This window comes from Pelodiscus sinensis, chromosome 22 (assembly GCF_049634645.1).
Source record: "Pelodiscus sinensis isolate JC-2024 chromosome 22, ASM4963464v1, whole genome shotgun sequence".
NCBI classification, from domain to species: domain Eukaryota; kingdom Metazoa; phylum Chordata; order Testudines; family Trionychidae; genus Pelodiscus; species Pelodiscus sinensis.
The window spans coordinates 7,696,799-7,718,805 of NC_134732.1; the positions used below are offsets into that span (position 1 = coordinate 7,696,799).

General features: G+C 49.7%; 1 protein-coding gene across 1 annotated transcript; it reads right to left on the reverse strand.

The window, feature by feature from the left end:
• Positions 1 to 14,314: 14,314 nt before the first annotated feature.
• Positions 14,315 to 16,718, reverse strand: LOC142819360 (uncharacterized). The gene is made up of 2 exons (XM_075905820.1): positions 15,179 to 16,718; positions 14,315 to 14,629 (listed from the first exon to the last, which is right to left on the reverse strand). The coding sequence occupies exons 1-2, from the start codon at positions 16,055 to 16,057 to the stop codon at positions 14,477 to 14,479; spliced, it is 1,032 nt and encodes a 343-aa protein (XP_075761935.1). The 5' UTR covers positions 16,058 to 16,718; the 3' UTR covers positions 14,315 to 14,476.
• Positions 16,719 to 22,007: the final 5,289 nt, after the last annotated feature.

The following is a 22,007-nucleotide window of genomic DNA, read 5'->3' on the forward strand; positions in this document are numbered from 1 at the left end:
GGCAAAGGCACAAAATGAGATCAAACTAGCTACAGGCATAAAGGGAAACAAGAAGACCTTTTATAAATACATTAGAAGCAAGAGGAAGACCAAGGACAGGGTAGGCCCACTGCTCAGTGAGGAGGGAGAAGCGGTAACAGGAAACTTGGAAAGGGCGGAGATGCTCAATGACTTCTTTGTTTCGGTCTTCACCGAGAAGTCTGGAGGTGTGCCTAACGTAGTGAATACAAGCAGAGAGAGGGTAAGTTTAGAAGATAGGATACACAAAGAACAAGTTAAAAATCACTTAGGAAAGTTAGATGTCAGCAAGTTACCAGGTCCTGATGAAATGCATCCCAGGAAACTCAAGGAGCTGATAGAGGAGGTATCTGAGCCTTTAGCTATGATCTTTGAAAAATCATGGAAGACAGGGGAGATACCAGAAGACTGGAAAAGGGAAAATATTGTGCCCATCTATCAAAAGGGGAATAAGAACAACCCAGGAAACTACAGACCGGTCAGTTTAACGTCTGTTCCAGGGAAGATAATGGAGCAGGTAATTAAGGAAATCATATGCAAACACTTGGAAGGTAATAAAGTGATAGGGAATAGCCAGCATGGGTTTGTGAAGAACAAGTCATGCCAAACTAATCTGATAGCTTTCTTTGATAGGATAACGAGCCTTGAGAAGCGGTGGATGTCATATATCTAGACTTTAGTAAGGCATTTGATACGGTCTCGCATGATATTTTTATTGATAAACTAGGCAAATATAACTTAGGTAGAGCCACGATAAGGTTGGTGCATAAGTGGCTGGATAACCGTAGTCAGAGAGTTGTTGTTAACGGTGCTAAGTCCTGCTGGAAAGGGATAACAAGTGGAATTCCACAAGGGTCTGTTTTGGGACCTGTACTGTTCAATATCTTCATCAATGATGTAGATATTGGGATAGAGAGTACGCTTATTAAGTTTGCAGATGATACCAAACTGGGTGGAGTTGCAACTTCTTTGGAGGATAGGGACATAATTCAAAATGACCTTAGAAAGTTAGAGAAATGGTCAGAGGTAAACAGGATGAAGTTTAATAAAGAGAAATGCAAAGTGCTCCACTTAGGAAGGAACAATCAGTTCCATACATACAAGATGGGAAGTGACTGTCTAGGAAGGAGCATGGCGGAAAGGGATCTAGGGGTCATAGTGGACCACAAGTTGAATATGAGTCAACAGTGTGATGCTGTTACAAAAAAAGCAAATATGATTCTAGGTTGTATCAACAGGTGTGTTGTAAGCAAAACTCGTGAAGTCATTCTGCCGCTCTACTCTGCACTAGTTAGGCCTCAGCTGGAGTACTGTGTCCAGTTCTGGGTGCCACATTTCAAGAAAGATGTGGAGAAATTGGAAAGGGTACAGAGAAGAGCGACAAGAATGATTAAAGGTCTAGAGAACATGACCTATGAAGCCAGGCTTCATGAACTGGGCTTGTTTAGTTTGGAAAAAAGAAGATTAAGGGGGGACATGATAGCGGTTTTCAAATATCTAAAAGGGTGTCACAAGGAGGAAGGAGAAAATTTGTTCCTCTTGGTTACTGAGGACAGGACAAGGAGTAATGGGCTTAAAGTGCAGCAAGGGAGGTTTAGATTGGACATTAGGAAAAAATTCCTAACTGTCAGAGTGGTCAAATATTGGAATAAATTGCCAAGGGAGGTGGTGGAATCTCCCTCTCTGGAGATATTTAAGAACAGGTTAGATAGACATCTGTCAGGGATGGTGTAGACGGAGCTTGGTCCTGCCTTGAGGGCGGGGGGCTGGACTTGATGACCTCTCGAGGTCCCTTCCAGTCCTATGATTCTATGATTGTGGGTATAATAGGGTTGAGACTCACCGACATGGCCCTTCCTGCTCACTGCCTTTGAAATTAGCTTTTTCATCAGTAGGATGCCCCTTCTTGTTGGTGTCTTCCCTGGCATTATTCCGTGCTCTCCCCACACCCAGTCCAGGACCATGAGGTTCTCTTTAGGATATTGCCCTCCAGCAGTGCCCACCGCTCTGGTCTCTCACCCCAATTCTGGGGGTATTGGCAGTCCTCAGTCTCACACTTGCCACCACAACAACTGTAGTCTCAGTCTAGCTTCTTAGCTCGGGGTAAGCCACAGACTAGAAAGGCCACTCGTAAGTGAGGCTAGGTGAGATGCAAAGAGGAGGGGGGATCCAAGGCCCAGCCACTACTCTGTGGCCTAGCCCAGGGCCCTTCTGGAAGCCTTGTCATGCCCTCCTTCACTCTTCCTTACCTGTGTCCTGTTCCCTGGTCCACTTTCCCTGTGACCCTTGCATCCTCCTGGACCCTGCATCGAGGCCTGCAGCCTGGCACATGTCAGGCTGGAGCTTTTTCCCCTCCCCTGAGACTGCCCACTGCCCCCTCTAAGATGCTTCATCTTGGAAACCAGTCCTGTGACCCTCTGTGGTCAGGATTCAACTGTTTACTCTTTCTGCTGAGCAGCTCCTTATCTACAGGACTGCTCAGCAGAAAAGTATATAACCCAGCAAGCTGCCCTCTGATTGAGTTCTTAAAAGCCTTTCCCTGATTGTCCAGGGCTCTGTTCGGGCTCCCTCTAGCCTACTTTAGCCCCTTCTGGCCTGAGTGGGGCAGCCACCCCGCTACAGAGGCTTATTGTACATCTCAGGTAATCGAAGTTTGAAGAGTTCTTAAGGGATTATAAAATGACAGGTGGCGATGGAGGACAAAGTAGTATTCCCAGAGGGAAACAAATATCCAAGGACTGGGAATATGAAGAATGCTTGAATTATTATAATAGCAAGATCACGGGTCAAATATAAGACCTTATCAAAAATGTAAGGAGAATAAAATTAATGTTTGGTACTTACGTAGCATCTTTTGTCTGTAAATCTCAGGGATTTTCCATGCATTGAATGAGACTTGTAAAATTTAACTGATAACCAAGCACTCAGATTCCTCCTAATGTAAAACAAATAAACCCCTGGGCCCCCTTAGCCCTGTCTCTTCTATTTAAAAAACCCGCTACTGTGTTCTAGTCCTTTCCCTTACCCTGGGCCTGTCTCGTGTGTTTAGATTACAATCCCTTTAGGGCATGGGATTGTCTGCTGCCTATGTTTGTACAGCACAGTGCTCCTCCCATTCTAGATTAATCTGTTGACATTACTGCCATTAACGTCATTAATAAGAATAATGGCACATTGCAGCTTTCCTCCTTTCTAGGCAGAAACTGTTTTGTTTGTAAAACTATTTTTTCGCAGCCCCATACATAGGGTGCTTTGTACATTTCTGATGAGGAGCACCTGAATCCAAATCTGATTTGTTTGGTGTTCACTCCTCAGTTGGCTTTTTTTCCCCAGTGGCTGCAGGCCAAGAACCCTCGCTCACATCGCTAGTTTGGAAACCAAATTTCTGAGGCAGAAAAAAGCCTGCTTTGAAATTCTAGGTGCAGTCAGAGTAAGTTACTTTTTTTTCTTTCTCCAATGCGAAAATCTCAAGGGAAGGAGCAAGAAGCATTTTCTTTCTCTGATAGCAGAATATTAAAAGCAAAGGAGGACACCTTGCACATATGTAACCTTTGCCGGTTCCGTGAATCCAGAGAGAGGCAATAGATAAAGTGTCAGAGCCTTTGTCCTGTTAGATGGCCCTGTTTACTCTAGTGTGCAGGCCTGTTGAGGTGTTTAATGACTTTTCATATCACCATAGGGACACTGAGACGGGAGGGGCATTCATTTCCAGTAGTCTTGCTTCTTCTTTGTCGCTCCTTCTTTTCTGTCTAGCCCTCTTTTTCTTTCACAGTGTCCAATTGTCCCTGTCTGCACGTAATGTTACATGACCTCACAGTCTATTTATTGTTGGGCTGGCAGGTATAGGCCCCATCACGGGGATAATGACCCAGGCAGCAGTTCATTAAGCAGAAGAGACGCATCTTTCTGTTGGTGGGGAGGGTTTAGAGACAGCTCCCTTAGCTGCCATTGCTGCTGTCTGGTCCAGATGCAGAAAGCAGCTATCCCAGTTCATCAGCTATACTATGGATGCAGAGGTTCAGTAGCACTTGTGCACGATCCCACTGGGTGGGTAAGTGGCAAAAGGGATCGAATCCTAAGAAACTCTTCTTCTAAATGTCAAATCCTCTCCTGCCAGAGACAACTTGGCTCAAGGCTGTAGCAAACGCTGTGGTTCAGCCACGTAAGAGGGCAAAGGCACACTAAATAAGCATGGGTGACAGCACCACACAGGAGGGCCCTCTTATCAAACCCTAAATGACCAAGGAGTGTGTGTTCCAGGGGCCACTGGCAATGGGAAGTCAGCGGCGGGGCACAATGACCATTATAAAATGGCTGCCTCCACTTGGCTCAGACGGACAATGTGCAGATAACAGGGATGCAGAGATGAGTGTTTGGGAGGAAATGGAGAGAAGGAAAGAGCAAGAGGGCTCAACATGAGACCAGCATCTCCATTTCAAGGCAGTACACCAAATCCAGAGGTGGGATCTCAAATACTAAGGTGGGCAGCAAACAGATGCAAGTGGCTTTAATAGTTTCAAGCTTCACCCAGTTAGTGCGCAGGGAATCTGTAAAGTGCATGCAATTCAACCCCTAAGTGAGCAGAAAGCAGAAAGGGTGTGATGGGGCAAGAGAGCTTTTTCTTATACCATTCCACTAGTTGTATCCCTGTTATATCCCTTTCTTTGTGCAAGGTGACATGCATTTGCACAGCCACTGAAAGCCAAATCAGTGCTGGCTCTGCTACCTCTGTCTCCAGAGTACCAGTTGGAAGAAAAAAGATGAACATGGTTTCAAACTAAAATACACACACCCTCTTTCTTTCCTGCTTCCAATATAGCACCTGACAACGATGAGAAAGCTGCTTGAGAACAGAAATACAGTGGGGTAAAACTAGGTAAATGGTAGGACATGCATGGGGAAAAAGGGAAAAGTTGAATAATTTCTTTGCTCTGCCTATGAGGTTGCTCCATGCTGGACTGTTTCACTTTGACAAATGGGGTCTCTGCATGGAATGACTTTGGGATTCAAGTATTTTGGGAATGACAGGATGGTGAATAGGGCATGGCAGTGGGAGTTAGAAGACCTGGGTTTTATTCCTTGCTCAAATCACTTTACTTCTCTTTCCCCTTCCACTGTCTTGCCTATATAGACTGTGAGTCTCTGTGGCAGGGACTGTTCTCACTGTATCTGTACAGCACCTTGCACAGCAGGGTCCTGATCTCAGCCCTGAGGTCACTGTAATACACTGTAATACAAATCATCTTTGACCATGTGCTGAAAGTGGTTCCTTTCTCCCACCCACACTCTCTCTCACCCCACACAATCAACACACAGTCACCCCTACCCACATGGAGCCAAACTCATCTTTGGGTAACTCCACTGAACCTATAGCCTTCTCTCCAGGATGAAACTGGCTTACAGTGCATGTAGACATTTAACTGTCTGTGCTCTGGCTTTGACTTAGATGTGCATGCTGCCATGAGGTGACACAGTTGTACTTTTGGAAGATAGCAGGGGGATGGGTGAAATGGACTTACATTTCTGCCGTACGCCACAGCAGGATAGAGTAACAGGTATTGCTGGGACAATGAGCAGGTCTAATTACCTAGGCAAGGTCTGTTAGCCTCTTTGTGGTGTGCCCAAGCCCTGCTCTGCCCTGATAAAGTGCTGTACATCCTCCGAGTGTTTCAGAGTCAGTAACTGATCAGGTGTAAAATGGCACCTGCTTAGCTTCTGTCCTGTGGTGCTGCCCCCTGACAGCAGTGACCTATTAATAATTTGTGCTGCAGTGCAGCTTCAGTGATTTCACTTAGTACAGTTTGTGTCCACCTGGGACAGGCCTGGAATAATAAGTACTTGCCTGAAGGGAACTTCCCAGGCATGGTCCCTGGGTCAGAGCAGCGAGGGGAAGGAACTTGGCATTTTCTTGTTTATTCAGTGCTTGGAAGTGATCCTGTTTCCAAGCCCTTACCTCCCTGCACTGGGGTATCATTCGGTTATGGTTACACTCCTACTCAGGTGTTCTGACACAATGGAAATGTGCCATGTCAATTTCACAGCAAATTCCACTGTAAGACTCCCATTGACCTCAATGGAATTTGGATACAGACACATAGAAACATAAGAATGGCTATACTGGGTCAGACCAATAGTCCATCTAGACCTGTGTCTTGTCTTCTGGCAGTGGCCACTGCCAAGTGCTTCAGAGGGAATGATCAGAACAGGGAATTATTGAGTAATTCATCTCATCATCTTATCCCAGCTGCTGGTAGGCAGAGGTTTAGGGATACCCAGAACATGGGGTTGTGTCACTGTCCATATAGCCTAATAGTTATGGATGCACCTCTGTGAACTTATCTAATTCTTTTTTGAACCCAGTTATACTTTTGAACTTTACTATATCCTCTGGCAATGAGTTCCACAAGTTGAGTGAAGACATACTTCCTTTTTGTTTTAAACCTGCTGACTATTATTTTCATTGGATGATCCCTGATTCTTGTGATATGTGAAAGGGTAACTAAAACTTCCTTCTTCACTTTCTCCACAATAGTCATTATTGTATAGCTCTTTGTCATAGCCTCTCTTAGATTTCTCTTTTCCACACTGAGCAGAGGCAGTCTTTTAAATCTCTCTTCATATAGAAGTTGTTCAATGTGACTAATGATTTCTGTTGTGCATCTCTGTATCTTTTCCAATTCTAATCTATCAGGGATGGGCTACCAGAGCTGCAAGTGCACAATGGATATATGCATCACAGCCACCACATACATGCATATCCATTTCCTCCTGGAGAGCTATTCCAGAGCCAGTCTGCAGGGACATCATAGCTAGTCAGGGCACACATGCATATACCCCGATTTATGGATATGAGCTGATTCTGCCAGATAGGAAGATTGCCCTCATTAGCACAGCTCCAATAGTGAAGGGATGAGAGAATGTAGTTCAAACAGATCACCCGGGAGGATCTAACTTCCAACAGGACACCTGGAGGTTGCATACAGTTAAGAGCACCAGAAAAACACGGTTTAGAATAGAAATACTGGCAGCCTTTACAATAGATGGCATTCCAGCTGTAACAATCTCACATTTCAATGACATTTTTCATCCTAAAGGATCCCCACGCATAGAGTAATGGGCTGGAAACTGGCAGCCATACACACAGGGCCAGCTCTAGGCACCAGCAAATCAAGCATGTGCTTGGAGCAGCACATTTTCAGGGGCGGCATTTCCAGGTAAGTAGCTGCCCACGGAAATGCCTCGCCCTGCCCTGCCCCGCCGATTTTAAAGGGCTGCGGGATCTCAGCTCTGGTTGCGTGTCCCCGGGAGATGGCTGCAGAGTGCAGCAAGGCCAGGCTCCTCCCCACCCTGCCAGCTCCAGTCCTGCCGTGGCCCCAATCCCCTTGGCCAGCGAGAGACCGCTCCCTGCCAGCTGCCCGGCTCACTGCGCCCTCCCCACCTCTGGCTCTGCGCCTCCCATTCCCCATGCCATCCTTGCATCCCACACCCTGCTCCCTTGCACCCCAGTCCCACTGCTCTCCCTGTTCCCTGTGACTCTGGTTCTGCACTGCCCTTGCACCCAATGCCCTGCTCCCCCCAATCCCTGTGCCCCTCTGGCTCTGTGCTGACCGCTCCCTGCTCCACCCCTGCACCCTGGTTCCTGTGCCCCTCTGACTCTGTGCCCCCTTGCAACCTGCAGCTCCTTTTCCCTGTGCCCCTCTGGGTCTGTGCCCCCCATTCCCTGCACTGCTCCTGGACCCCGATCCCTCTGCCCCTCCCGTTCCCCACATCCCATTCCCCATACCTCCACTGCACCCTGCACCCTGCTTCCCCCAATCCCTGTGTCCCTCTAGCTCTGCGCCTCCCGTTCCCCATGTACCCCTCACAGTTTCCCACACCTCTCTGGCTCTGCACACCCCACCACCCCAATCCCCCTGCTTCCCCCGGTCCTCGCGCCCCTCTGGCTCTGCACCTCCCATTCCGCATTGTGAACCCTGTTCCCTCTGTTCCCCATGCCCCTCTGGCTCTGCGCTGTCCCTGCACCCTGCTCCCCCTGTGGGTCTGGAGGGAGGGGTGCTTGTCCATAGGAAGGGGCTGGACAGGGCAGGCTGTTGTGACCCAGCAGCAAGTGAAAGGGGAGGGGGAGTTTACTTGAAGTGCCTTTGCTTTTATGGACAAAAAGATAATTAAAATTATATTTGCTATTTATAGGGCTAAAATGCTGGGACAAAAACGAAAACAAAAACAAAACAAAAAAAAACATTGCAAAGTGCAAACATGTGTAAAAGCCAACAAAAAAGGGGGGAGCGGCCCAAATTAGGCTTCCTAGTCCGAACTACCTAGTTCGTGCCGCGTGTAGCCGCGCGGCACGGAGTCCGCACTAGCGGACATTTAAAAATGGCGGCGCCCGGCTTTATGCAAATGAAGCCCAGGAAATTCAAATCCCGGGCTTCATTTGCAATTGCGGTATGCCTACATTACCACCCTAGTTCGAACTAGGGTGGTAGTGTAGACATACCATAGTGTGTTTAATATCAAGGCTTTGATTTTAATAATCTCTTCTAAGAGCTATATAGCTTGAGAACCAAACTGAGAATGATCAATTCCAAGTAATCTCAGTGTTAATATATGGCTTTGAGAGCTACTAGAAAACTGGATGCCTTTGAAAATAAGTACCTATAAAAAATTCTTGGCATTGGTTGGAAAGACGTCATCACTGATGAAGAGATCCAAGCAATCACCCACAGCAGCTCATTTCCATTAGAATCAGAAGGAAGCATTGGACATATTTGGGACACATACTCCAAGTGCCATCACACAGTCTCCCATATGAAGCTGTCAAGTGGAAACCAACTGGTGTGAGTAAGTGAGGACACCAAAGAGAAACTTTTAGAAAAACACTTAGCAGGGTAGTGGCACCACAAAGGACATGGGAGCAGCAGCAAATGATAGGATTGGAAGAGACTGGTTTCTGCCTTGTACCCCAACACTGGGATGAGAAAATCCAAGAGACCCAAGCATGCTACATTAACATGGCAATTGAGATCATCTTCTTCAGAAAAGTAAATGAGCAAGATGATCCTGACTGGATTTGATTTGGGAGCAAAGAGACTATAAAAATAGCTGCTTGTGAGAAGTTTTCTGATTCTTCACCTGCCACAAACCAGAACATTCTTCTTGTTGATATATAGGAATTGAGGAATCAAATCAAAATTGTGGTTCATCTAGGGCCTGAACTTGCTTTTATTGAAATTAATAGTGAAGCCACAGGCCAATGATCCAATATCCCACCGTGGATAATGGCCAATTCCAGATGTTTCAGTGTATAGCAGCTTAAAACATTGAAATCTAAACATTTCACATGAATGAGTTCTTTAAATGACATTTTCAATGCAAAAAAGTTTGTAGGGAACTGTCCTGACTTTCTCATTTTGTTTCAGTAACTGGGAAACATTTTGCTAATGTAAAAATGTTCTGGTTCAACTTTCCTGCTTTGATTAATTTCATTTTGATTTTTATGTAATAGGGAAATATTATTTTAATATTCTAGTACAATATTATATTTAATATTATATATTGCGCTTAATATTTTATGTGATCATATTTTGACGTATCAAAATGAAGCATTTCAATAAAATGAAGCAGTACAATACCTAGGTTTCCATAGTCCTGAACTGACTTTTTTTTTTTAATTTCATTCCTCAGAAAATTTAGGAACTTTGCTTTTTTTTTTTTTTTTTTTTTTTTTCTTATTGGGACTAAACAACACTTGAAATGCTGATTTTTCCATGGAAGTGAATTCCATTTTTGGACCAACTCAAAGTCAGATGTTCTGTTCAAGTGAGTGTTCATAATATAAATTATATTGAGAGATGGCTGCTTTTGTTGTCAAAACTACATCTTCAAGTGGATTTTCTCTTCTGATTGGAGATTTGTGAAAGTTGGCGGTTATTTTCAAAGCTCTCTTTTATGGCAAGTTCTCAGATAGTGTATTGCATAATAGTAACAGAGAAAGATGTAGGCCATCCACCTCTAAGTATAACAGAGCACAAAAGCCTGTTAGGATTTCCTGTGAAGGGCAAGGACACTACCTACTGCTGTGCTTTGTAGGAGTGAAATGTGCATGTGTCAACAATCTGAGCTTACGTTACTCAGCTGGCCACAGTGCGACTTACATCCTTGAGTTTGTGAATATGCTGAACAAACAGCCTCAAGGCCCTAAGTCAAAGACAAAACTAACTTCCACCTACATGAAATAAATGCCAGGAAGTGTCAGTAAAAAATAGATCCGTCCTGCAAGAGATGAGCGATGGAGTGTAGTAACCAGCAGCAAAGTCAGGAAAATTCTGCCCTCAGTTACTCTGTTAGAGAAAAATGGCCTCTAGTAATGAAATAATAATTAATTCACTTAACGAGTTCTCTATGTGCTTTATTTATGGGTGTTCTCTTTACTTATACATATTTTTCATTACTTACCTTAATATTTAAAATGCACTAACGGCATGTAAGGCATAATCACATAGTCCCTGTGCTGTTCGGGACAGTGCTACAACTGTATGGAAAAACACCAAGCAGCCTCCTTTTCATATAGGGACAGATTTTGATGTGCCTATTCATGCTGAGTAGCAATGTACTTGATCAGTAATCAATATCAGTGAGGCTATTGATGAAGCAAGGTACCACCTGACATGACATCAGGATCTGAATATGACCCAAGGAAACACTTGGGCTGTGTCTACACTGGCATCCCTTCCGGAAAAGGGATGCTAATGTAGCACATCGGAATAGCAAAATCCGCGGGGGATTTAAATATCCCCCACGGTATTTGCATTAACATGGCTGCCGCTTTTTTCCGGCTTGGAGATAAGCCGGAGAAAAGCGGCAGTCTAGACGTGATTCTCCGGAAAATAAGCCCTTTTCCGGAGGATCTTTTATTCCTACTTATTAAAAGGGCTTATTTTCCGGAGAATCACGTCTAGACTGCCGCTTTTCTCCGGCTTATCTCCAAGCCGGAAAAAAGCGGCAGCCATGTTAATGCAAATACCGCGGGGGATATTTAAATCCCCCATGGATTTTGCTATTCCGATGTGCTACATTAGCATCCCTTTTCCGGAAGGGATACCAGTGTAGACACAGCCTTGTGGTCTCTGCCCACCTTGGAAAATAATTTCTGAGGCATCACCAACACTAAGCACTCAAAAATCACAATGCAGCCTACCCTCCAAAATCCCGAGTTTTAACAAAATAATAAATGATGGGTCCTTCTAATTTGCCCTCTGACTTTTGTGATTTTAAGTATCATATTTTCAAGGTTTTCTCTATTCATGAAGGCTTGAAACATTTATATTTTATTGTTTCAAATGGAAGCTGTGAGTCTCTGGGCCCTTAAGAAAAACACCAAATATCACAAGACTTCCAATGAAATCTCAAGAACTGGCCACTTTTGCATGAGCACTTGCCAAGTAAATGTGCATGAATCAGGGGTTTGTTTATACAGGTGCCATGAGCCTGCATGAGAAGGTAGATGTGCAAATATCAACATGCAAGCAAGACAGTATTTAAACATTTATTCTCCAGGTGATTTGTGGTCAGGTGTTTTGCACATGCAAACTAGATGAGGGAGACAAATAGACTAGAATCTCTACTGAGCATCAATGGTGTGTCTAGACTACACAGTTTTTTTTTTTTTAAAGTGTCCTTTTTTTGAAAAAACTGTACCTGTGTCTCGACTACCACTGCGTTCCGTCGACAGTAAATTGAAAGATCAAGGCAGTTTTTTCGATGGTGGTAAAATTCATTCTACAAGGAATAATGCTTTTTTTTGAAAGTCATCTTTCGAAAAAAGGTGCTATTGCATGAAAACAGGGCTTTTTTGAAAGAGAGCTTCTAGACTCTCTTTCAAAAAAGTGAGCTGCTTTTTCGAAAAATCTTCTTGTTGTCTTGATGCTCTTTTTCGAAAGAGGCTTTTTCTAAGGATACTTTTGAAAAAGTCTCTTTCAAAAGAGGCTTGCAGTCTTGACGTAGCCAATGTGTCCTACAGCAGAAATATTGGTTTGCAAGTATCCCCACATTGGCTTCTGTGAGCTAAAAGCAGAGGCAAGACCGTTTTTCCCAGCTGGATTCTCCCTTTCTCTTGCAATGTTCTTAGCTCAAATTGAGGCCATGTTTGCAGTGGCTAAGAGTGGTTTGAAGTCTATTTGGTAGTCTGTGTGAAAAAAGCTAGTGAGTCACAACACTGTTGCCAGTATATAGGCTGTCACAGTACAGCAGCTGAGGACTGCATGTGGTATGTGGAATCTGAAATTTCTGCTTTCCTCTGAGTAAAGTCTCTGCAGCAAAAGATTAAGCATCTTAGTAGGTAAGGCTGAAAATTTTGCAGAGTTGTATACTACATACTATGGTGACTGTTGACTGATGAATTAGATAATAGACAAACAGGCAAAGAATTTCTGTCTCCAAGGGTATGTCTACACAGTAAAGTTATTTTAGAGTAATGACCGCTATTCTGAAATAACTTTGCGAGTGTCTGCACAGCCAAACTGCTATTTTGAAATAATTTTGAAATAGCAGACGGCTTATTTCAAGTTCTGTAAGCCTCATTCTATGAGGACTAGCGCCTGTTACGAAATAGCTGTTTTGGAATAGGCGCTGTGTAGACAGGAAATAGGGGTTAAATCAAAATAGGAGACCTCCAGCCCTTCCCAGCGTGCCCTGGTGGCCACTCTGGCCACACACAGGAAAACTCTATCCCCCACCTCCCCTAGAGCTGTTAAAGCTGCAGCCTCTGCAGGCAGGGTTTGTGGCTTGCAGCAGGCCTGACAGCACTGAGCCACCCTGCAGCTGCCCCTTACTCCATTTTGGCCCAAGATGAGCCAGGCAGATGGTGCCAGCCAGCCCTCCACTGCTCTCCGGGAGCATTCAGCCAGCTCCCAAGAGCCTGCCAAGGGCCGCAATGACATGCACCTTCCTGGTCTGGTGCAGGGGTCCTGGACCTTATTGAGGTTTGAGGGAATGAGACAAACTCCAGGATCTCTGCACCGGACCCAGGAACATGGACGTGCATGGCCGCATGGCAGAGAGCCTGGGAGCAAAGACCACATCTGCACTCAAGAACAGGTGCGAATGAAGGTCAAGGAGCTCTGCTAAGCTTATGCCAGGGCCAAGGAGAGCAGCTCCCGATCCGGGGCAGAGCCCCACACCTGCCCACGTTATAAGGAGCTGGACTGGAGGGCAAGGCAGTCAGTTTCCCCCCGTAGTTATAGACTCCGGGGTGGAGATGCCAGTCGTCATCCTTGCTGGGGGCCCAAACAATGGCAATGAGGAAGAGGAGGAGGCCCAGGCCCAGAACCGGGCCAGCCAGACCACCGAGCTGACCCAGGAGCCCCGAGTCCTCCCTGCAGACATCTCCCAGGCATCATCCGAGGCCGGGGAAGGAACATCAGGTGGGTGGTGGGGACTAGGCACTGCATGCTTGGGCCTTCCTGGCCATGGATCACGCCGCAACCTGTGCACATGGGAGCATGTGCTGTGCTGCTCCTGGACACATTGGCCCAGCAGGCTGCTCCACATGAGTCTTGAGCTATTGGCCACAGGGTGTCTGGAGAGACCTGCCATGCTCCTGACCCCGGGTGGGACACCCTCCCTCCACAAGCCACCTCTAAAAGGAGGCAGGGGACATTTCTCCCCCCCACCCTCACACACACATTGTGCACTCTAGAAGGAGGCAGGGGACAGCGCATGGGCATGGGCATAGTCTTGGGGCAGCCCCTAGTCCCAGTCCCAAGCAGCAGCCACACGAAGCAACTACTGACCTGATGCCCTGCCTGAACTGCTTCCGGGTGGCCTTAAATGCAATTCAGCATCCAATCAGTGTGGACGTGCTATTTTGAAATAGCTAAGCACTATTTTGAAACACATTTTGTGTGTAGATGTGCTATTTTGAAATAAGCTATTCAGGAAAATCTCTTCCAGAATTCCTTATTCAGAAATAATGCTGCTGTGTAGGCATAACCCAGAGCTGTTAATCTTTCAAACTCATTAAATCCCCCAAGGAAAAATTGGAGGAGCAAACACAACTTTTCTTGCGTTTTTGCATGAGTACCCCTTTCTCTGTGTGGTGCCCATTTTCACTGCCTTTAACGAATTTAGTATTTGTAACAAGAGTGGTTTAAAAAAAATTGTGATTGAATCAGTTTTTGATGGCATGTGTCATTGGAACATGGATTTTTTTTTCCCACAAAAGAAACTAAAAAAGCCCACCCCCACTTTTGGCGAGGTCCCACAATATTTGAAGAGAAAAGTAGCCAAAGAATGAAAATAACATTTGGTTTTATGGTCATTTTTTCATCCGAACAAAACATCACTTCGTGCGGGAGTCTTGCTCCTCCCATCCCTCCTTCAGGAGGTCGAGGATGCCCCTTGGCTGCCTGCCGTACAACAGCTCAAACGTTGAGAAGCCGGTTGAAGCCTGCGGCACTTCCTATACCGCGAACAGGAGGGCGGGCAGGAAACGGTCCCACTCCCGGGGATCCACTCCCACCAACTTTCTCAGCATCGTTTTTGGTGTCTTGTTAAAACGCTCCACCAGCCTGTCGGTCTGGAGGTGGTAGACGGAGGTCCGCAGTTTTTTCACCTGAAGCAACTTACATAGTTCAGTCATGACCCGCCCCGATACATTTGTCCCCTGGTCCGTCAGGATCTCCCGCGGTATGTCCACGCGGGCAAAGATCTTGACCAGCTCTGCTGCAAGTCCTGGGGCCTTCGTGTTCCTTAGCAGCACGGCTTCTGGGTAGCGGGTTGCATAGTCGATGAGAACAAGGACATACTGGTTGCCCCTCTTGGATAGTTCTAGAGGGCCCACCAGGTCCAAGGCCACCCGCTTGAAAGGGGTGTCTACCACGGGTAGTGGTACCAGGGGGGCTCTCGGCACCCCCATGCTCCCGGCCCGCTGGCACATGGGGCAGGACGTACAGAAGTCCTTGATCTCCTTGTGGATTCCCGGCCAATAGAATCATTGTAGGACCCTCTGTGACGTCTTTTCTACCCCCAGGTGTCCAGCCCAGGGATTTGCGTGCGCCAGATCGAGGACTTGCCACCTGAACCGAGCCGGCACTAGCAGCTGCCAGTTTTCGCCCCCTTCCCCCGGCCGGGTGGCCACGTGGTACAGCCGGTCTGCTCTTACCTCGAACCGCGGGCTCTGGGTGAGCGGGCATCCTGGGGGTGTCTCCGCCTGGGCCTGCTCCCATGCGTGGGCCAGTGAGCGGTCCTCCCGCTGCTCTCGTAAGAAGTCCTCTCCTTCTCCAATCCTGCTGCCGGGAGCTCCTGGCGGCGGGGTTTCGCCTGCCTGGGCCTCGGTTGGCCCGTCCTGGTCCCCAACCTCTGGAGCCACGGGGGGTACCGCCCCGCCTGGGGTCCACCCCCATTGCTGGATGGCTTGCCGGAAGCCCGGCCAGTCTCGCCCCAAGATCACGGGGTAAGCCAGGTGCGGGGCCACCGCCACTCGGCAACGCGTTCGGCTTGGCCCTTCGCCAATCTGCACCCAACGGGTCGGGTACCGCCGCACCTCCCCGTGGATGCACTGCACTGTAACGGGAGGACCCCCCTCTCTTCCCCTCGGTGCCTCCTCCTCGCGTATCCGGGTCTGGTTGCAGCCTGAGTCCACTAGGGCCCCGGTTGCCCGCCCGTCAAGGCTTACTTGCAGGGTGAGTCGTGGTGGTCCTGCGCGTGGGGGTCGCTTCCCAGTGGTTGAGGCCCGCCCGACCGAGCAGTCCATGAAGGGGCATTCTCTACGGAAGTGCCCTTCTTGGCCGCACTCGAAGCATGCGCCGTGCTTCCCTGGTTCCGCCGGGCTGGGGGAGGTCCCCCGGCCCCTCCGGGTGCCGTTGCCTCCGGGCTCCCCGACGCCGTGGGTCTGCCTCCGCTCCCCAGCGTGCCCACAGGATGGGTGGGCTGGCCCCTGTTCCTCGACCTTTAGTGGGGCGTGCCCCCCGGGACTCCGGTTCTGGTTCTTGGCGCCCTGCCTCCAGTCTTCCTCTCCCTCGGCCGCCAGGTAGTTTTCCATGATCGTGACAGCTTCTCCGAGGGTGGTGGGCTGATGGCGCCGTACTCACATCCGTCCTTCGGGGGGGAGGATCTGTAAAAACTGGTCTAATACGATCATATCGACCACCTGGGCCGCGGTCCGCCGCTCGGGGTCCAGCCAGCGAGTGGCGGCCTCTTTTAAGCGTTGGACCACAGCTCGGGGCCGCTCCCCTGGCCGGTACCTCTCGGCCCGGAATTTCTGTCTGTGGGTTTCCGGGGTAACCCCTGCCTGGTCGAGGATGGCCTCCTTTACTTTATGATAGTGTAGGGCATCTCGTGTGGCTAAGCCCCTATATGCCCCCTGGGCCGGGCCCGTGAGGTAGGGTGCCAGGAGAGTTGCCCACTGTTCCTCTGGCCAACGGGCGACTGTGGCCACCCTCTCGAACGTCACCAGGAAGGCCTCTGGGTCGTCCTCGGCTGTCATTTTTACCAGCCGTAATGGTAGCACCAGGGCTGCCCCACTGGCCCCCACTGGGGTTGTCATGGCCCCCGGCTGCTTCTGCTGCTCTAAAACCTCCCGAACCAGCTGTTGCTGGTCCGTGAGCTGCTGGATCAGCTGCAGCTGCTGCTGCTGCTGCTGTTGTTGGTTGTCCACCAACCATTTCAGTAATTCCCCCACCTCCATGCTAGCTTACTCCTGTGGTCTTAATCCACCACCCATCAACACCAGAAGAATTTTTTTTCCTTTTCTCTTTTTTTTGGGGGGGGGGGTTCACCCTATTGTGAGGGGTGCCCACATTCTCCACCAGTGTGGCGAGGTCGAGCGGACCGGACTGCGGGGTCCCCCGGTTCTCCGCTCGCCTGCGCCTTTAACCCTCAGTCTCTTCCTCTGGGTCTCTGCCCTTTTTGTCTCTGCTCCTGGGGCAGCAGCCACTGCGCCCTGGCTTACTCTCAGCCAGTGGGCAGTGAGGGGCTCCCCACCCTTGGCCCCGCTCACGAACCGGCAACGGGATTTTGCCCTCCGGCGGGCCTGGCCCTCTGTCCACCTCAGGTCAGGGGGTCGGAGCCGTCCGCCTCCTGTCCCAGTCCTCGGGTCCCCGGGGTGGGAGGTCTTCCCCTGGGTCGGGGCTGCAGGGGTCCGGCTCTCCGCCTCCGGTCCTCCGGTTCCTCCAGTCCCTCGCTCCGGGTTGCCTGCGGGGGCAGAGGTAATGCCGGCGGCCCCCGTCCCTTCCGGCCCCTCCCCCTTTTGAGCCGGCACGCCCGGGACGTGCTGCTCCTCCCCGCATCTCCCGTCCGCCTCCTCCCGGGTCCTACTGCCTGCTGCGTCCAGCCTGCCCGCTGCCACGCGCCCCCGCCCGTCTGCCTCCTTGGCCCACGGACCAGGCTCCCGCTGAGCGCCTTCCTCGGGGCTCGGCCCAGCCGCGCCGCCCAGCGCCTCACCGAGGGCGCGGATGTCAGTGCGGGGAGCTTCTTCCCCGTCACAAGGAGGAATAACAATGTCTAACTGTGTCTAACCTCCCCTTTTCACCATATCACTGTATATGAACCATAGGTGAGTATGAACAGACTGGCCTTCCTTGGGCATAAATGGGGAGGGGCAGTGTTTGCATCCTTTTCCCCCTTTCCCAGCACTCCCCATCTGTCATAGTTGGACTCATAGGTTGGGCCTCTGGGCGAAGAAGAATGCAGCACCTTGGAATCAAAGCACTGCAGAAAGGTTTACTACCTGTGGATTTAGTAGGGGCTGTAAAAATAATTTGTGTTTGTATGAAATGGTAACGCATAGTAATGTGTAAATACAGCACCCGTCAGGTGTACCTGGAGCTGTGACATCACCACAATCTGCTCTGGCTTTTCTTTTTAGTCTTTCTTCACCTTTATGCCCGGTCATTCATTTTCCTTTGCTGATCAACAGTTTCAGTTCAGCACACCCAGTCAAATAGCTCTCCCCTCCACCGCATATACACATGCCACGTCCTTACAACTGGGTGTCATTTATCATTCTGTTTGGGGGAAATTAAAAAGCATTTGCTGTGCTAACAATGCAAGCTTTATTGTCTCCCATTGCCATCTAAGGCTATTTATCAGCCTGAATATTTGCAGCATGTTTGATAACCTGGGCAGAATGTATTGATCTTGCTGCTGAGAAGATGCGGGGGAGGGGAAGGTGGGAGGGAAGGGGGTCAGCTGGCTGGCTCTGGTAGCGCTGCTGGAGCTGCTTGCAGGAGCAGTTTCCGTGCTGAGTGGAGGCGATGGCAAGGTGTGTTTTAAAATGAAATTTCCAGGGGGGCTTCTTTTCAGCCCAGCAGAACTGACGCCATTCTGGTTGTCGTGGGTTTTGTAAGGTCGCTTTTGCAAATCCGGCTCAACTGCAAACATTCGAAAGGTTTCTTTCACCCTCCCTGCTCCAGCCAGAAGGGGTCTGAGCATTTGCGTGTGTGTGTGTTTTATCTCCAACCCAGCAGCCGTTTCACAAGCCAAGTGAATGCTAACCACGAATGCTTAAAAGGTGTTTGTCTGCCCCTCCGGTAAAAGTAATTCAAATGGGAGCTAAACAGAAGAGAAGAGAAAAGAGCTGCCCAGGGTGCAAGGGAAAGAGGAGTTTGAGTGAAGTAATAGATGTGATGTTCATAAAGTGTGTGCCCAACAGAACAGCTCACCCAGAGAAAGAAAAGTATATAGTCTGCTAATACTTAGTCTGTATTTTTTTAGGGTTAAGAGAAGGTGCCAGAATTACAGCCTCAGAGACAAATAGGATCTGATTTTGTGTGTATAAGTGGCAGCAAAAAGGGAGGCGCTCCGCTCTCAGTTTCATTTATGCTCACCTTAAGGCCCCTATGTACCATGAGAGCAGTGTAAAAAAGCTCATGGTTACATCGCTGATTATACACCCCAATTTTTCCAGGACAGTTGCGAATTTAAATACTCTGTCCTGGTGCCCCATCAGGTAGTGAAATGTCCCAGAAAGCCGCGCCGGACATTTCAGTACTTGATGGGGACACCGGCTTGCAGGAAGCAGCAACCAAGAAATAGCTCTGTGCCATTGCTCCCCAGCAGCCTCCCCCACCTCCAACAAGGCACATAGGGAGCTTTGCCAGTGGGCAACCAGGCCGGCTTCCGGTGGCATGCAGCCTCTCCCTCCCCCTGCGGGATTGCTTCTGCTGCATGGGGTCCAGGTCCAGCGGCATTGCTTCCTCCTTCTGTGGGCTGCTTGTTAGTACAGCTGCTGCACCAGCGCTGCAGGGGGGGCCAGGTGGGTCCAGGCAAACCCTGGTGGAGATGCTCTCTGGAGCCCTGGCAGGAGCCACACAAGGGCGGTGGGGGGTGGAGTGTACGCGGACTTGGCAGGTGCCAGAACTGCAGCAGGTGCCGCCCACAGTGATATTTTTAGTACCACGGTCCAGATTCCCACAGGCCACCCTAGATCCAGCTGGAGTCAAGCAGCAGCTGTCATGTGACCGCCGCTTGACTCCAGCTGGAGCCAGGCCACTCGCAGGAACTGGGACTACAGTACAAAAATAGCACTGCGGGTAGCCTCTGCTCCAGTCCAGGCATGTGATCCCACCCCAGGAGCAGCTGGGACTGGAGCTGCGGGGGCTTCTGGGGCCAGACCGCGGTACTAAAAATAGCACCACAGCTCCTGCTCCAGCCCCTACAAACTGCTTTCCACTTCGAAGGCAGACGGTGAGGGAAGCGGTAGGGAAAGAACTAAGGGGGAGGTGGTGGTGAGGAGAGGAAGGGGCTTGTGCAGAGAGGAAAGGAAGGGGCCAGGGCAGGAGAAGAAAGGGGAAGGAACCAAAGGGCAGGGTGTAGGAGAGACAACTTCCAGGGGGCCAAGAGAAGACAGCGAGGAAAAGGGCAGGAAGGGGGAAGGGAGGGAAGGTGTCAGTGGAGATGAATGAAGGGAGGGGAAAGGATGAGATAGGAGAGGGGAGAGACCATAGGGGAAAGAGGAAGGAAGAGGAGAGGGGAGGAGTGGGTGCCAGGAGAAGAGGGGTTAAAGGGAGGGGTGGGCATGAGGAAGGCAGGAGATGGAGCAAGTCATGTGAGAGGACACAGAGGGGCACCAGGGGAACTGGGAAAGAGAGTGGTGAGGGGGTGGGCACCAGGGAAAAAGAGAGCAAAGAGGGCAGGGACACTGAGGGCAGGGGGAGGCACCAGGAAGGTGCAGGGGTAAGGAAAGGTGCAGATGCCAAGGGATTGTGGGGGTGAAGCAGAAGGGCAGACACATGGAAGGGAGGGACGGGCAACAGAGGAGAGAGGCAGGACAAGTGGGTAGAGGGAAGAAATGGGCTGGGGCAGGGATCAAGGAGGATGGGGAGAGAGGCAGGTCCCCAAAGAACTGAGGGGAGTGAGAAGGGCAGGAGCCAGGACAGCAGACGAGGGTGAAGGGTGGGGGCAGAAGGCATCAGGGGAGCAGATGGATTGAGGAGAGAGTGGGAGACATGGCAGCAGAGGGAAAATGGAGAGGTGTATAAGATATTTATTAATAAATTGGGTGCCAAAGTGGCACATCCAAACAAGTGCACATGAATTCAATAGTGGTGCACAAGACAAAATTCACTCTGCTCATGGGAGGAAAATAACCCCATGGTGGGGGTGGTTCAAGCCCTCAACCTCTTGCTCAGGAGACAAATACCTTTGCCACTGCACCACTGGAGGAACCTGGCCAGCTAGCCTCCATTCAGGGCCTCCCTTAACCATCCTATGTCTCAAGGGTGCCCAAGCCCTCCCACTGAGTTAATGCAATGCAAGCTGGGTTAATGTAATTGCAGGGTAGTTGCATTGGGTACTCTGTGGGGACCAAACCCATCCCTATTGGTAGAGGATGGTGCGAGTTCTTAGAGAGGTCACACAACAGCCTTTACTTATGCTCATGTGTCCATCTTGATCCTGGGAGTACTACCTCCAGGGATGAGACTTCTTGTGTTAGGAGGTGTGGCTAACGGGTGTCAGGGGGTGTGGCTAATGGGACCAGGGGTGTGGCTAATGGGAGTCAAGGGTGCAGCTAATGAAGGTCAGGGGGTGTGGCTAACGTGTCCCTAATTTTGGTTCAGAAAATATGGTCACCATACCCATGGTGAAATGGGAAGCAGTCTTGCAGCAACTGTGGGAAAGAGCAATGCAAGTATAACATACTTGTAAACTAGGGGTGAGCAATAATTTTTTGCTGGGGGCCACATTTTGAAGTGGCCCTGAGCGGCACTGGAAGGGGTGGGGCCTCAAGCAGAAGGGACGGGTCCAGGATACTTCCCTGCTTCCCCACCCACAGACCTTGATTGGTCTGGGGGTGGGGGAAGTGTGTGAAGTCTTTGCCGCCCTCCAGAGATTCCCCCTATGCATCCTAATTGGGGGTGGCAGTAGGACGGAGGAAACTTCGTGCACTTCCCCCCACCCCCAGACCCAAACATCTACACTGAACCTTTCAACTCTGCAAGCCTGCCTTAGCTGACCCAGGGCACCTGCAGCTGTGCTGTGGCTCTTCTACTGCAGTGTAAATGTACCTGAGTATGTACAATTCCCTAAAATGTTTCATTTCTAGCTCTGAAGAGTCTGTCATGCAAACTTGCCTGCTATAGCTGGGAACAGCGCTGGCAACAGACTATCGCCGGGCTTAGGGGAAGGTGTGTGTGTGGGGGGGGGCGGTGTTCAGCTCCAGGCCCCCCAGGAGGAGTGGTGTCTTTGGTGAAAGGGGCAGGACAGGGCTGAGGAATTAGCCTCCCCCACCCAGCCTGCAGTGCTGCCTAGAGCTCTGAAAGCAATTTAAAGGGCCCAGGGCTTCGGCCACGGCTGCTGTCATGGAAGTGGCAGTGACAATCTGGAGACCTGGGCCCTTTTGAATCGCCAGGCCCTGACACAGGTTCCTCCTTTGCCTCCCTCCCTCCATCAGCCCTAGCTGGAGTTGCAGATGGCCTGGAGGATTTGTTACAATGGCCAGAGCTTGCTGGAGATTAGGGCCACCACAGTTATGGGCCCTCTTCCCCAGGACG